Below are 17,357 nucleotides of genomic sequence, written 5' to 3'. Positions count from 1 at the left end.
GAGGCAACCCCATGACCGTTGCCTAACTAGCTATTTATTGCTAGATGAACAGGAACATGCCCAACCATTTCTGTTTGCCTGGGAATCAAACCCAAGATCCTCGATTTTGAGTCAAGAATGAAGCCAACTGTATTACGAGACCCCTAAAGTTTTAAAAGATATTTAGATTGGGCTGCCTGGAGGTTTGTCGATCATAGTGAGCTATTAAAGATGATGATTCTGATACAAGAAATGCATTAAATGTAGATAATCTTTGCTGATTGTAGCACCAGCAACTCTCACATAGGACTGGTGTGTTACATCAACTCTTGGTAAAACTTGTACTCCTTAATTGTGAAAATGAGAAAATATTGTCTTTGGTATCATAAAAGACATACACTAAATTTTATAGTGTTTCTTTCTAAAAGATAAATATACGTATATATTACATATAAAATTTCAAGAACTCTTCAAAAGTGTTGAATCATTGTATATTTTTTTTAATTTTTTTTTCAAAATTGAATATCCTATTTTAAACCAAAGACTTTTTGCTTAATTTCATTGTGTAGCAATGATTTATGTAGATAACTATAGACTAAGAAATATTACTAATTAATTAAATGGATTTAGTGTTCTCAGTATTTTATAAATGTTGTTTTCAGCTAACATATTTGCTGCATATGATGATGCATTTTCTTTGGATATTCATGAGTAGAGCCTAATTGTTATGATTACATTTTTCAATAATTCTTCTTCTTCTTCAGCTGTTATTATGCTCTATTAATTACCAAGTGTTGCATGTGTATATATAACATTGGTGTCAGAGCATTACAGGGTGTCACCTTTTGTCTTATAAAAGGATGTTACTCGCAGTTTTGCCTGACATCCATGTGAGCAGATCATGTGTGGGTTGTGTCTTAGAGTCGTGATTAGGGCTGGTCCCCACATGCCTGATGAGATGCAACTTTGCAACAGTGTGTCATTGCAATCTTTGGAAGGGTGATTTGTCCCCAAGCAGTGTTTGGTAAACCTACAAGTATTAAGTCTAGCTGCACCGTGTCAGGTATGTAGGGATTTGCCTGCAAGTTGAAGGTTTTAATACTTTCCTGGACCTTGGGTGAACACGTTGTTCGTTGTGCAGACGAGGAGTCACAATAACGTGGCTGAAATATGTTGACCAGACCACACACTAGAAAGTGAAGGGACGACGACGTTTCGGTCCATCTTGGACCATTCTCAAGTCGATTGTGTCGTCGATCAAAACGTCGTCGTCCCTTCAATTTCTAGTGTGTGGTTTGATCAACACGTTGTTCGTTGTGTTTGACTGACGCATCACAAACACGACTAATAACGGTGTATTGCCCAAGTCGGAAATGAAAAGTAGGAATTGTAACTAAACAGTTAAAAATGACAGCCTCTTACTATTTCCCCCCCTCTTGTTCTACGGAACCACCAGAAACGTCCAGGTTGCAATGATGGTCGTAAGGTAAACCGCGTGTGTTAACCCACTGCTTATGCTGCTTGGCATGTTAGACTGTGTTTGTTGCGTGTGCAAGTGTAGCCACTGTCTATCGTAAACATTGACTAGCTTTAGAGATGTGCCATTTTGCTATCTTATAACTGCATGTTTTGTTAAGTAACTTTGGACCTTTTTAAGTGCATGTGGGCTGAGGAAGAATGCAGTATCAGCTGATATGTAGACATTTTTAGTTCAATTGCTCATTATACAGTATTTGAAAATACTAAAACAAAAATTTAATAACTGATCAACTTTATTATGTCTTCTTGTACATTATTGACTGAAGAACTTCAGTTTTCATCTTTTGAGTAACATTACACTTGCTATTTTCATTCATTTATAATATATGTTTATAGTTTAATGTTACTTGACTGATTAAATTCTTAATCATAACTTAAAATTTCATTGATATTGTAGTGTTTCCTGGAGATACATAGACAATAACACAGGCATAAGTGCCTTTTTTATTAACCTTCATTCACTTGGTCACATCCTTACAACTCCACTTGTCTTGTAAATTAACTTTATGTAGACATTACATAAAGACTGCTAGATATTCCCAATGAAATCACAAGAATGTGATATATTTGAGAAGATATTGAAGCCAGATGATGATCAAATCTGTATCGCTGGACTTCAAGGCATGTATGCACACGTCAGAGTAAGTCAGGTAGTACTGTATTGTCTATAGAGCCTACCCACATTTGAGTTGGCCAGACATTAAAGTTAACTGGCTCTTTTTGCCAGAACTGTTGAAAAATTAAACAGTTAAAATTCTCATTTGGCAGAATCCACAGTAACCCAAATTTCTATTAGAGTCGAGATGTCGGGCCTACCAACCCGAATTCCTATTCAGATTAAAAGGTCAAAAATGCGTAAACAAAAATTCAAATGCTGGTTACTCAGAGGTTTGGGTTACTGGAATGCGAATTGCCAAATTCTTCCAGTACTTCTGGTCGAGGAGATACTGTTAGTCCACCGTGATTGAGTCAGAAGTGTGAGCGCCCGAGGTGGTCAGGGATGCGGGTTTGATCCCATTGTATGGCTTCACTATTTTCTCATCGCCGGTTATTGTACACAAACTACAGCTCAGCCTCTCATCTGCTACATCAGTGAATGGAGTCTAAACAAAACCAAAAAATTTCTGTTCTGTGAAATGTTTGGGGAACTGCATGAAAAATTTTTTCTTAGATATAGGAAATAGATGATAGTTGAAATAAAATATATTTGCTTTTATCAGCATAGTTTTTCATAAACTATAGAATCATTAGATATTGTATACCCATTGTTTAAATCATAATTAAATCATTTTTCTCACAGGCTTTTAAGTTTTACTCCTTGACTGATTCAAGTTATAGTTGTATCATGCGTAACTTTGACTGTTGAGTGTAACAGATTGGTGTTGTAAGACATACCAAATATTCATGCTGTAATGCTTGCCATCACACATTCCTGTCTCTTTCATTTTGCGCTTTGTTCCAGTAGTTCTATCACACGTTTGTCACTCATACTCATCCTTCACATACACCAGTAGCTCTATTACATCACACATCACTCATACTCATCCTATCATATTAATGGTAGTTCTTTCAAACATTCTTGTCACTCATTCTACGCATATACCGGCAGCTCTTTCACACGTTCGTCATTCATACTCACCCTAGGCATATACCAGTAATTCTATCACAAATCACTCATACTCATCCTATGCATATTATTGATAGTTCTATCACATGTTTTCTACCTTGATAATTTTTAGCATAAAACTCTCACCACCTTGATTTAGGAGAGCAGGTAAGAGCCACCAGTTTGTCTGATCACCATACACTGTATACATTATGGAGCTCTGACTGGAATATCTGCCTGGTATAACAGGACCCACCCAGTATAATGGGACCCACTTAATATAATGGCACCTGTCTAATATAATGGGATCTGCCAAGTATAACAAGACCCACTTAGGATGGGTGAACCGGCCTGCTACGGTGCTCCCTAATTCATGTGTCTTGTATGTCACTAATTACAACTATGAATACAGTAATACAGTGCTGCAGAGACAAAATAACAATAGCATAACTGAAAGTTAGTAACCCGACCATGTTATATAAAGCAAGGAAAGTATGATGTTTCAGTCCATCCTAAACACAGGATGGATCGAAACATCATTTCTTTCTATTCATGCATGTGCATTGAGTTAAATACCCTGTTATCTATAATGACAAATCTACAGATTGAAATCTTTTGTATTATCCATATACAGTACATCAAAAGAGCAAAAACAGCATATAATTTTAAAATTTGACATTGTAAATGGAATTGTGCAAGATAATCCACTAGTATTCAACCTGTCCTCTTACTCAATGTGCTACATTTTTTACATAATTGTAACCACCATAAAATTTGCGTTGATTTATGAAAATGATAAACAGAGCAATATTGACACTTTAAGTAACTAATACGTATTAGGCAGACGATGTCACAATAACATGGCTGAAATATGTTGACCAGCCCACACACTAGAAGGTGAAGGGACGACGAAGTTTCGGTCCGTCCTGGACCATTCTCAAGTCAATTCTGTAGACAATCAACTTGAGAATGGTCCAGGACGGGCCGAAACATCGTTGTCCCTTCACCTTCTAGTGTGTGGTCTGGTCAACAATAAGTATTAGTTCTGGTGGGTTAGGTGGTAATCTAGGTTCTAATTTGGTTACGCTAAACCACTGCATTTTCTTGTGGAGGGAAATCAATAGTATGGGCCGAGTATTCGGTAAGTTTAGACCCATTTAAGGTCTTCATTCTTCATTGGCACTGTTACACCAACCATACTGGGACCTTTGAGGATACTGTATATCCGTGAGAGAAAATGACAATACACATGACCAGTGATGAAAGTGGAATTTGGGAACTAGGTATACAGTACCTTGGTTTTTGGAACTACAGTATATATAGTGGTATATGCTAAGGCTGTATCCAGGTTTTATGCTGAGGAATCACAAGGTGGAGTCCATCCATGCCTTCAACAAATAAGCAAGTAATTTTAATTAGAAGAAACTTAACAATGGATAGCTAATAAATATCTCCATTAGTACATAAATTGAACAAAAAACACTGGAAATCGAGAAATAGGTACACCTATGTACCCTCCTTCCCATTTCTATCACTGTACATGACTATATACTTGGAATAGCAATATTAGAACACAATAAAATATTTATAGTTTACAAACCCCACCGAGTCGAATAAGAGCCATTGAAGACTGCACCGAAAATAATTGAAACTACCCGAAGGTCATGGATAAGGCAGCAACTGTGACGAGGAAAGCTAGGACCTGTCCTTAGTCTGTTACTATCCACATTTATGGTGTGCCAAACTTGTCTCCAAGTTATGTAAGAAAAATTGAGACAAATTCTTATAGATCTATTTCTATAGTTCGAGAATGTTCGAGAATGTCCTCTCGAACATTCAAATTGATGATGTACTAAATTGCCTAAACCTAACCTGCCCGAGGACCCAAGAATAGAAAAACGGGGGGCGTCTTGTCAATTTTGTGAGCTGCTGTGATTTTTGTACTGTACATTAGTTTTTGGCCTTAGGGGATTTATGTCAAAATGCAATGTATTATTCAAGAGGACAGACTGAAGCACTAATGCTTGTAAGAGTTTTATCAACGGGGAAAGAGATTTTAATACAAGGAACTCCTCATAGCAGGTACGAAATGTGGAGAGTAAGGTTAATAAACACTGCAGATAAGAATTTTCTTAAATGCCATTAATTTGTTTTGTTGGGGACAGGAAGCCCATGTATAATTTAGGCTTTTATGTCCCCACCTCCCCCCTTGAAGGTGGGTCTACTGACCTTCCCCAAGATGCAACCCCCAACAGCAGTTGCCTAACTCCCAAATACCCATTTACTGCTAGGTGAATGGAGGCATTAGGTGAAAAGAAACATGCTGGACCATTTCTGTCCTGCCCAGGAATTGAACCCGGGATCCCCAATTAAGATTCGAGAATGAAGCCAACTGTGCTAAGAGACCCCGATAGAGGGATGGGCACACTAGCCATTCTGGGTCTATTGTTCACCCAAACTGAGGCAGGTATTGAGAAAAGAGAATAAAAGTTACCACTTGGAGCCAAGAGCTACAACATTATAGTGATTTGATTACATATTCAAACTGGGAAGAGAGCAGAGCGAAGAATGAGTCATGAAGTGTACAAGAATGTGGAAGGGGTAAAGGACTGCCTGCAGGAAATGCCATCTGATAATGAACTAGGGAGGTAAACACCGTTTAAGGTAATGGAAAGTAAGAAAATGTCATGATCATCCCAATTGGGAATACTGTACATCAATGAAAAAAATAACAAATCAATTTAGATTCAATAGGCAGTTTTATACAAGTGTCATTCCTGGTTACCTTCCACTGGCTGAACTTTTCTATCATCTTTGCCCCAAGTCTGTTTCTTCGTTCTGCGACCTCCTCAGGTAAGTTCCTCCTTGCTGTATTTTTCTTACTGCTGTAGCTTAGTATAGTTAGAGGAAGGGATAAGGGCAGCTGCCAATGGGGTCTTGTTGATAAATAAAGCCATAATTCCAATGATGTCCCCTTTTCTGAGCAGCACTTCATTAGCTCCTATTCCTGCTCCTTAATTCTTCTCATACGTGAGGGCCAATTAGTGTTGTTGCTGGGTGATGCTCCCCATGCCTTGTGACTCTGGAGTGGCTAAGTGAAATGTCACTCTACTTCAGAAGGAATTTGCATGCTCTATATATGTATTATTATAAAAAATATTTTCAGTTTGAAGTAGAATTTTGTATAGTTCTTTCTGTGCATACAAAAAGATGTCTACTTAGCAGGTTAATGAAGCTGGTGTTAACCTCGGCAACTTTAATTATGAATGGGTACATTGAGCTATGGCCGAGACCAGCAACGGACTCCTAGCTTATAGTTGACCCATTATTTGGGGTTCTGACTAGAAATAGATCTATAAGAATTTGTCTCAATTTTTTTTACATAACTTGGAGACAAGTTTGGGACATCATAAATGTGGATAGTAAGTAGCACTATCCATATTATCAGTTTGTGAACACATTAAGTTAAACCATCAACGCTATTTAAATGTGAACCAGCATGTCGTTATCATCCTTCTTTGCACTGCCAGAAATACAGACCTGCAGTCTCCTCGACTGTCGTGATACCAGAGGGTGAACCATTAGTAACACACACATGAACCATACATTTTCCAGGTCAACTTTCTCACCAGCCTCTCTGAGCATATCACAGCTCTCTGCATCAGACCCTCATGTCCACTTGTTTTAGTAGATGTTAGTCTTTTTCCAGTCTGTCTTTCTACTGTCCTGTCTGCTTGTTTGGCTTGATAGCAACATTATCTGTCCATCCAGCCTGTGTATGGCTGTTCACACAACCTAACTGTGTATGGCTGTCCATCCAGCCTGTGTATGACTGTTCACACAACCTAACTGTGTATGGCTGTCCATCCAGCCTGTGTATGACTGTTCACACAACCTAACTGTGTATGGCTGTCCATCCAGCCTGTGTATGGCTGTCCATCCAACCTGTGTATGGCTGTTCACACAACCTGTGTATGGCTGTCCATCCAGCCTTATTTTGTAAAATTTACTATTAAATTGGTAAGAAAATAATTGTGTATATCATGCATTTTTATAATTGTAGACTAAAGGAAAATTGTGGTTTAAATTTTGTAATGCTCCAGGGTTTTTCATCATTACCTACAATTACACACTTTACCCTATGGCTGCCATCTTATTTGCTCATATTAAGGCCAAGATTACACATTACTCTTCTTGGCATCCTTTCCTCAAAATTACTAGCTAATGTCATTCTTGGCACAGTGCTCCAGGTAAAACCAATCTTCTCTTCATTATAAATCTAGAAAAGTGGAATCCTCTATTCTCAAAGACATCACTTAATTTGATCTTGGATGGATTAATACGTGACCATCTGTACTTAAGACGGCATCTGAAACCTTCCTAGTATTAACCCTAAAGTGGCTCGGCTACAGTGTGGTGCACATGACAAAAAAGTGCTCACAAAACAAATGTAAACATAATCTCGTATGGCAATTCAAACATGGGACATAATCACAGATAGAGATTTGAGCCTTTTAATAGTTAATAACATGCCAGCATTTAAATCCTGTAACCCAGCTATAGTTATCGGTCGTCTTAACGCCTGATGTATTGTGCAAATTTTGTGTAAGGTTGTCTGCCACAACCTTAATTTACGTTCCTCGACACCAGAAGTGCACTGCTGAGCAAACCACTGGTATACAGCACCATCTGTGTTGTCATATATTTTAGTCTTTAAAATTTTCCTGTCCTTCCTACGAGCATCAAGACTACCCATAGGCAGTGATTTATAAACATTTGTGTTATCGTTATGGAATATAAAAAATGGTGCTGGTACAAATGTCATACTCCTTTACCAAGCTTGTATTAGGATGGCCCCTCTCAAGTTTCATTACAAGTTCCCTCTTTGCATACTTTGTTAGCATATTCAAACAAATGAATATGTTTATTTTTAGCATATTGTTAGCATAGATGCTAGAATAATTAGCATATTCTCTTCAACTTACCCATGTCAGCCTGACTAAGGCTGCTGCTAGTCATCTTTCCTACTCAAGTCATAGTACAATTAAATCAAACAAATGGCCAAAAACCCTTTCGGAGTGGAGAGACTTACCAAGACGTAACACACAAGGGGGGAAAAAGCACATGATGGGTATGAGGGGAAAAGCATAAACAGTGCCATATCTACTAAGTAATTACCTAAGTGTAGTTGCAGGATGAGAGCTATGTTCGTGGTGTCCCGTCTTCCCAGTACTCTTTGCCATATAACGCTTTGAAACTACTGATGATTTTGGCCTCCACCACCTTCTCACTTGGCTTGATCAAACTGTTTACCACTGCAATAGTGAATTTTCCCTCTTTTTTTTTTTTTCTTTTGCTGTTTCCTTAGTGTGAATTTACAGTACTGTCGGTCTGTATGTCTTACAAAAATTGGGTTATACATTACTGTAATTAATTTTCAAACATTAACTAATAATTATTTTTAGTGACGAATTCACATAGGTGTATAGTAAGGAATTTTAGCATATTCGTTTAGATTTCTTTGATGTGTACATTATCCTGATGAGTTTGTTCCCCCCCCCCCTCCCAATTCCTACCAGATGTTTTATGAAAACCTTAAATCGGTGTACATTATTAACCCTTGCACTGCGCACCTGTTTTTGGCAAAAACTTCATAGTGCACTTGTTAAGGACATATCTTTCTTGTTTTTATAAATGTTCTGGTAAAGTTAATGTCAAAATGTTTCCAAACTCAACTATTTTAATTTCAAAACACAAAGATCAATGAAAACATTAAACAACATTAAAATATAGCCTAGTTAAAAAAAACAGGAACAACTCTCAAAACAGCATTTGTTGTTTGGCGTAGTGCAGCGTTTAAGCAGCAGATATCGCGATGGAACACATTCTGTTTGAACGAGTGTGTGTAACATAGTTATATTGCATGATCACCATTATTCGTTGTATATATATGCTTATTTTGTTTGAATGTGTTATGCAGTACTGTATTTAGTCCATTAATATAATGTAAACTGATAGATATATATGCCCTCTCTCCATGGTGTCCTGTTTTTTAAGTTAACAATTCTCTCTCTCCAACTAGCAACCACAACTAGTACCACCACCACCATTGTCACCAGTATTTTGACCACCAATACCTATATCCGTAATCACTATTACTGCCATAGATAGCTACCACCACCTCAATCCTTGCACCCTGTACTCACCAGATCACCCTGTACTCATTATAACATGACTTGTTTGTAACATGGGGTATGACATCCTGGGAATACTTTTTACGATCAGATACAATAAAAGTGTTCCTGTATCTTGTTGACAGTTGTTTGTGTAAGCAAAGTGAATGGAACAAAGAAATTATGATAGTGGATAGAGAAGGAAACTGTAATATTAAATATACGGTTTAGAAAAAAAAGTGGAAACTGTTGACGAGATTATATATATAGGAATGTTTGGCAGAGAAGAAATGCAAGTAGTGCAATAAATTGCTTGGTTAGGGATAAGGCATCATGGGATGTGGCCGCACCAAGCTGCTTTCCCTTCATCCCGAGTGTTTGGGGCGTATAGGTGCATTGTGTATCGTGAAAATGAAAAACTGAAGGTAAAGCATAAGGTTTGGATATCCTGTACATGTCTTGGCATGGTGTGGGAAAAAGTGTACTTGTACAGTACTATGTATAATAGGACAACTTGACAATGGTCCAGGATGGACCAAAATGTCGTCTTTTCTTCGTGTTCAGATGTTTGTTTGGATATCAACTTCATAATAAGATTTTTATTATAAATTTATTTTCTGAGGGGAGTCCCTTGTAGGTCCCCATCCCCCCATCCCCCCACATCCCCCCCATCCCCCCACATCCCCCCCATCCCCCCCATCCCCCCACATCCCCCCCATCCCCCCATCCACCCCCCATCCACCCCCCATCCACCCCCCATCCACCCCCCATCCACCCCCCATCCACCCCCCCCCCCCCACCCCGGTCCCAGGATGCTCTCTCGATGGACCCTCTTCAAGCAGTGTTGATGTTTCAGTCCGTTTCGAACCCTTATCAAGTCATGATGACTTTTGGTCTGTCCTGGATTCTAAGCACATCGTAACATAGTAAAGAATGGGATAGGGAGTCAGTATAAGGCATGAGGGAATGTGAGGGAAAAGGTGGTGAGAGGTGAATGGTGAAATAAAGTAAAGCATGAAAACTAAGCTGATTTAAGAATATAAGAATAAATGAAACTGCAGAAAGCCTAATGGAAGCTGAACAAAGAAAACACAAAAGGAAGAAAGTGAAATATGACTGAATCTCTATTTTGGGGTTCACTAAATGATGGGAATGAGAGAGAGAGCGCGAGAGCGAGAGCGCGAGAGCGAGCGCGCGCGAGAGCGAGCGCGCGAGAGAGCGAGCGCGCGAGAGAGAGCGAGCGAGGCGCGAGAGAGAGAGAGAGAGAGAGAGAGAGAGCGCGAGAGAGCGAGCGCGAGAGAGAGAGAGAGAGAGAGCGCGAGAGAGCGAGCGCGAGAGAGCGAGCGCGAGAGAGAGAGAGAGAGAGAGCGCGAGAGAGCGAGCGCGAGAGAGCGAGCGCGAGAGAGAGAGAGAGAGAGCGCGAGAGAGCGAGCGCGAGAGAGCGAGCGCGCGAGAGAGAGAGAGAGAGAGCGCGAGAGAGCGAGCGCGCGAGAGAGAGCGAGCGAGGCGCGAGAGAGAGAGAGCGAGCGAGGCGCGAGAGAGAGAGAGCGAGCGAGGCGCGAGAGAGAGAGAGCGAGCGAGGCGCGAGAGAGAGAGAGCGAGCGAGGCGCGAGAGAGAGAGAGCGAGCGAGGCGCGAGAGAGAGAGAGCGAGCGAGGCGCGAGAGAGAGAGAGCGAGCGAGGCGCGAGAGAGAGAGAGCGAGCGAGGCGCGAGAGAGAGAGCGAGCGCGCGAGAGAGAGCGAGCGCGCGAGAGAGAGCGAGCGAGCGAGTGAGCGCGCGAGAGCGAGCGAGTGAGCGAGAGAGAGCGAGCGAGTGAGCGCGCGAGAGAGAGCGAGCGAGTGAGCGCGCGAGAGAGAGCGAGCGAGTGAGCGCGCGAGAGCGAGCGAGTGAGCGCGCGAGAGAGAGCGAGCGAGTGAGCGCGCGAGAGAGAGCGAGCGAGTGAGCGCGCGAGAGAGAGCGAGCGAGTGAGCGCGCGAGAGAGAGCGAGCGAGTGAGTGAGCGCGCGAGAGAGAGCGAGCGAGTGAGCGCGCGAGAGAGAGCGAGCGAGTGAGCGCGCGAGAGAGAGCGAGCGAGTGAGCGCGCGAGAGAGAGCGAGCGAGTGAGCGCGCGAGAGAGAGCGAGCGAGTGAGCGCGCGAGAGAGAGCGAGCGAGTGAGCGCGCGAGAGAGAGCGAGCGAGTGAGCGCGCGAGAGAGAGCGAGCGAGTGAGCGAGCGAGTGAGCGCGCGAGAGAGAGCGAGCGAGTGAGCGCGCGAGAGAGAGCGAGCGAGTGAGCGCGCGAGAGAGAGCGAGCGAGTGAGCGCGCGAGAGAGAGCGAGCGAGAGAGAGCGAGCGAGTGAGCGCGCGAGAGAGAGCGAGCGAGTGAGCGCGCGAGAGAGAGCGAGCGAGTGAGCGCGCGAGAGAGAGCGAGCGAGTGAGCGCGCGAGAGAGAGCGAGCGAGTGAGCGCGCGAGAGAGAGCGAGCGAGTGAGCGCGCGAGAGAGAGCGAGCGAGTGAGCGCGCGAGAGAGAGCGAGCGAGTGAGCGCGCGAGAGAGAGCGAGCGAGTGAGCGCGCGAGAGAGAGCGAGCGAGTGAGCGCGCGAGAGAGAGCGAGCGAGTGAGCGCGCGAGAGAGAGCGAGCGAGTGAGCGCGCGAGAGAGAGCGAGCGAGTGAGCGCGCGAGAGAGACCGAGCGAGCGCGCGAGAGAGACCGAGCGAGCGCGCGAGAGAGACCGAGCGAGCGCGCGAGAGAGACCGAGCGAGCGCGCGAGAGAGAGCGAGCGAGCGAGCGCGCGAGAGAGAGCGAGCGAGCGCGCGAGAGAGAGCGAGCGAGCGAGCGCGCGAGAGAGAGCGAGCGAGCGAGCGCGCGAGAGAGAGCGAGCGAGCGAGCGCGCGAGAGAGAGCGAGCGAGCGAGCGCGCGAGAGAGAGCGAGCGAGCGCGCGAGAGAGACCGAGCGAGCGAGCGCGCGAGAGAGACCGAGCGAGCGAGCGCGCGAGAGAGACCGAGCGAGCGCGCGAGAGAGACCGAGCGAGCGCGCGAGAGAGACCGAGCGAGCGCGCGCGCGAGAGAGAGCGAGCGAGCGCGCGCGCGAGAGAGAGCGAGCGAGCGAGCGCGCGAGAGAGAGCGAGCGAGCGAGCGCGCGAGAGAGAGCGAGCGAGCGCGCGAGAGAGAGCGAGCGAGCGCGCGAGAGAGAGCGAGCGCGCGAGAGAGAGCGAGCGAGTGAGCGCGCGAGAGAGAGCGAGCGAGTGAGCGCGCGAGAGAGAGCGAGCGAGTGAGCGCGCGAGAGAGAGCGAGCGAGTGAGCGCGCGAGAGAGAGCGAGCGAGTGAGCGCGCGAGAGAGAGCGAGCGAGCGAGCGCGCGAGAGAGAGCGAGCGAGCGAGCGCGCGAGAGAGAGCGAGCGAGCGAGCGCGCGAGAGAGAGCGAGCGAGCGAGCGCGCGAGAGAGAGCGAGCGAGCGAGCGCGCGAGAGAGAGCGAGCGAGCGAGCGCGCGAGAGAGAGAGAGCGAGCGAGCGCGCGAGAGAGAGAGAGCGAGCGAGCGCGCGAGAGAGAGAGACCGAGCGAGCGCGCGAGAGAGAGAGACCGAGCGAGCGCGCGAGAGAGAGAGACCGAGCGAGCGCGCGAGAGAGACCGAGCGAGCGCGCGAGAGAGAGCGAGCGAGCGCGCGAGAGAGAGCGAGCGCGCGAGAGAGAGCGAGCTAGCGCGCGAGAGAGAGCGAGCTAGCGCGCGAGAGAGAGCGAGCGAGCGCGCGAGAGAGAGCGAGCGAGCGCGCGAGAGAGAGCGAGCGAGCGCGCGAGAGAGAGCGAGCGAGCGCGCGAGAGAGAGCGAGCGAGCGAGCGCGCGAGAGAGAGCGAGCGAGCGCGAGAGAGAGCGAGCGAGCGAGCGCGAGAGAGACCGAGCGCGAGAGAGAGCGAGCGAGCGAGCGCGAGAGAGAGCGAGCGAGCGAGCGCGAGAGAGAGAGAGCGAGCGCGCGTGCGTGCGTGCGAGGGAGTGTTGGGCTATTATGCATTAACGTCATACTGTATAATTCCATCATAACTCATTGGAATGTATTTGCCCTTGTATCTTGTTGGCATAGAATTGTGCACTGAGCTGTAATTTATGAGCATCCTGATTATATAATTAAATATGTTGTGTGTAAACATATTAGATAATACATTAGTATGTATTGTATACAGCACGTGTATTTTGTGTATAGTTGTGTAGCATCATAACCTCTCAACATGGGAGAGGTTATGATGGCAAGTGGCTGGCAAGCCCATAGATGAACTGTACATAATACTGTATATGGCTTTAAAATATGAAATGTAGCCGGTAGGTATTTGAAGAATGAACCCATAGCTGGTTTGTTGATGTAGATGTAGACACACAAATAGAGGCAAAATGTTCATTAATGGTCGAGTGTGCAGCCGGTTCTCTTTATTTGCCACTATGTAAACACTGTTTTGCCTATCCAGTAATGTACAAACTCAGCAGCTCACCTAACCTATCAAGACTGATGCATAGAAAAAAATCAATATGGCAGTGCTTTAATTTTTTTCAAATAGGTCGCATTTTTAACAGATTGATCAATTCCGTACAAAACTGCATTGTATTGGGGTGAAAGGACAGGTTGTGCTGTGCTCAGTTCAGAGTGCCAAACAATACTGTAGTTTCTTGGTAGGTTAATGTTTAGTACAGATACAAAAACATTTCATACCAGTTGATGATTTACTGCATGTTGTTTAAAAGGTCCTATTATCATACTTTATATATATTGTATTTTCTTGGAGGGTTCCCCTCAATAGCTGCACAAGCTTATCTATGGTATGATCAAGCCTTAGCCCAACACACCAGGCCTCAGAGACCCATCCTTCACTTGCCTTAAATCTGGCTCACTCAACGAGGCACAGGAAGCAGTGGGTCAAAGATTAACCAAAAAAACAGAAAGCATAGGCATAGTAAGACAGGCAACTGCTTCAAGGAAATTAGGCACCCCTTGGTAAACAAGGGATCATTGCTGCAGATGGCAGCCCAGGTGACCTGAGGTCATGGCCAGCTTAACTTCTCATTCTATGCTTGGTGTCAATGGCTCAACACTTAGTGACATTTGATGGGACTCGCCAGCTTCTCGTGGTGACCGTCCCAGCCACCACTTGTAACCAAGTGGTGTTGACTTTTCTCTGGAACATTACTTCCACAGGGGAGTCATTGCTTTGTTTTTCACTTATTCTTCATGGTTGCTTTGACACCCACACTGAACATGTTTTAGCATCCCATTTTGCTCTGACATGTCCGAGGTTACCTTCCCTGGGGTCAGCTTGCGTTTCCTTATACCCAATAGATACTTGCTCTGTCGGGTCGGATGGATGGATGGAAGGATGTCGGGTCTTTGGATATTGTACTTGATTTCTTGTCCTTCCACATTTCTGTGGGTTAACTTCCTTGAGTTCTGTGGTGGGCATCACTCTTCAGCAGCATTCCTCTTGGCCTTAGCGTCGGAGAATTGTATGGATGACCTGCGCACTCGTCGTCAGAGGCAAGGTTTGCTGTTGCTTTGCCCTGTTTACAAGTTTAAGATTGCAGCCTCCTTCCTTGTTCCTTCTCAGACGATTGTCCTTCCGTCAGATCCAATTCTGACATGGTTCATCCATACATGCTTGTGGTATCCTTTTGCTGCATTGCCTTGCTATCTCAAAGTAACACTGGAATGCCTTACAACTACAATATTCTATTCCTCATCCCCACACTTTAAGGCTTACCACTGAGCACGTGTTATTGAAGTACAGAATACAACTATAACATCCTTCTTCTTTTGGTGATACCTTATGCTGACCTAAGGGACCAGCTTTCTGGAGGTTCAACAGAATGAGGATTGCCAGGTAACTCCTTGACCTTCCTCATGCTTGTTACTATTACATTGCGTCAGGATGACTTTGTACGGTGTGGTATCTTCACGGTCACCACAAGGTCCTTCCAACGGCTGCTGCTTCCTCAGGTAAGTTCTCTTCCCTTTTACTTCTCATGCAGATGGTATTCTCTTGACCCTGGAGTAAGAAGGCCAAGGGGAGCTAATGAGGGAGGCCTTGTTCAGAAAGAGAGTTTTGAGTCAAATAAAATCCCTTTTCAAGTGGCACCTCAATAGTTCCACATTGCCACCCTTTATATTCCTCTTTACCAAAGTGGTGTCTTGGCTAAGCCGGTCATAAACTGATGCCTTGCCACCCTCCCTGATCCACTTGCATGGTAGTGCTTCTGTCTAGTGACTTCCTGCCCTTTTAAAAACAGGACAAAACATGTTGTAAAGGTACGTTGCATTCTGGGGTGTAAGGTCATTTAATGCTCGATGTCAGAAGTGCTCATCTCTCACATCATCATAATGTTTCTTGCCCACTTATTGTTCTTGTTAAATACAAGAAAATCACATCTGCATTTAAACATCTTCACTAGACAATGGTTACACACTGCTTCACTTCATTTCACTTTTGGTAAATTGGTCATTTTGAAGTAACTTTATGTGAACTGATCAGTTGTTAGCAGACTTTGCTGCAGATTATCCAAGTTTGTTTTATGAGACTTACCTTTAAGTTAAAGGTCAACAAACATGTCTATAGAAAGTATATGGTTTTTATCCTTTACAGTTGACTTTAAACTCCAGATTAGATAGTTTATTGTGGGGAGCCCCGTCGGCTCCCTGGAGCTATCGGACTGATATTAGCTATAATAATCTGGGGCCCAAAGAAAACCCCACTGTTTTTGGGAGTATTCCATCTGCCATCGACTGGGCTTAGGCACCCAGAAAGATAGGCGTCCTAAAACAAACCTCACTAGGTAGAAAATTGCAACCTAAAACCAAACAGAGACCCAGAACTCCCCCTAAAAGAAACAAAGAAACAAGCAAACGTCATCAGCCCGGCGCGCCGCTTGTTTGTGGAGGGGAAGGGAAAACCCTGGACCCCCGCACCAGCAGCCCACTCTCCAGTTCGTAGACTGAAGCCAACTGGGGCGGTTGTCGACTCTGGCCTCAGTTTCCTGCCAGGAATTTGTACCCTTGTGGTGTTGCCTGCTGAGTGTGGTGCAGTGGCCAGGAGAACTTAGTGTACTGGGGCTGCATGCGCTTAGGCTACATTCCCTAAGAGCCCTGTAAGTATTAACCCCTTTGGGTTCTAGTGTTATCTTCCCTCGGGCCTTCGGGATCTCACTCCCGTAGGGGTTACTGCTGCTCAGCGTTGCCCTCGCCCTTGGAGCCAGCTGGGGTCTCGTGTCCTGTGTTTGGCTCTGGGTAGGGAGTGTTGTGTTGTGTGTTGCTGGTTGGGGCATAAGGTGCTGCGCAGCTCGCCTACCTAGCGGCAGCCATGTTTCTGTCCCTATGTTGTTGTTGTTGTGCTTCTGTGGGTTTTCTTTTGTTTTTGTTTTCCTGCCTGGAGAGGGGTCTCCCTAGCTTGACTATTCATCTGCCTAGGGTTTTTGGGTGGCACTCCTCTACGCTCTCGTGCTTGTACACTTCACAGGGGTTCAGTTTGCCTCTTATCTTTGTTGTTGGTGGTGATTACTATACGGGCTCAACCAGCTTTGCAGCACCATTGCCTGGGCTTCCCGTAGGGACACCCCCCCCCCCCCCCCTCCCCCCCTACGGGCCCTGGAAAACCCCGTCGGGGCTTGGTTGACCAGTGGATGCGTTCTCTGAGTCCCATCTCGCTTCGTAAGAGTTTGAGGGTTGTTTGTTGCCCTTGTCTCGGGGTGACAGTCACCTATTTTACCTCCGTCATGCTGCCTGTGAGGTCTACCTGGAGTCTTGCGGGACATGCTCCCCGCTTGTACTCCAGTTTACCCATTCTTCTTCGGAACTTCATAGGAGTCGGGCAGCATTTGCATTACATAGTAGGTATAAATTGTTGCAACCTGCTAGATTAGTTGTCAGCTTGGATACCAGCTTGGATTCCCTGGGGCTGCCTCATTTTGGTTTTAGGGAACTGGACGTAGGGGTGTTGGTCGCTTCGACCATGGTTCAGTTCACATCTTCAGGTCGTTCCCTGGTGGGCATGGTTCACCCTACTCCTCCCTCTCTGCTGCCAGCTCCCAAATGTCTTAGTATTTCAGAGTCGGGAC

The 17,357-nt window shown here is 45.2% G+C and overlaps 1 protein-coding gene across 3 annotated transcripts in view; it reads left to right on the top strand.

Moving 5' to 3' along the window:
* LOC123758447 (bridge-like lipid transfer protein family member 3B) overlaps positions 1 to 17,357 on the top strand; it is a 95,849-nt gene that overhangs the window by 74,166 nt on the left and 4,326 nt on the right. For 2 of the 3 annotated variants that reach the window (XM_045742880.2, XM_045742878.2), the window contains one exon: positions 1,436 to 1,465. The exons of the other annotated variant lie outside the window; for it this stretch is intronic. In XM_045742880.2, the coding sequence (XP_045598836.1) occupies positions 1,436 to 1,465 (30 nt within the window). The remainder of the gene's footprint in view (positions 1 to 1,435; positions 1,466 to 17,357) is intronic. 3 annotated transcript variants of the gene reach the window in all.

Source organism: Procambarus clarkii, chromosome 11 (assembly GCF_040958095.1).
Source record: "Procambarus clarkii isolate CNS0578487 chromosome 11, FALCON_Pclarkii_2.0, whole genome shotgun sequence".
Classification (NCBI taxonomy): domain Eukaryota; kingdom Metazoa; phylum Arthropoda; class Malacostraca; order Decapoda; family Cambaridae; genus Procambarus; species Procambarus clarkii.
This window is presented reverse-complemented; position numbering and strand designations above follow the sequence as displayed.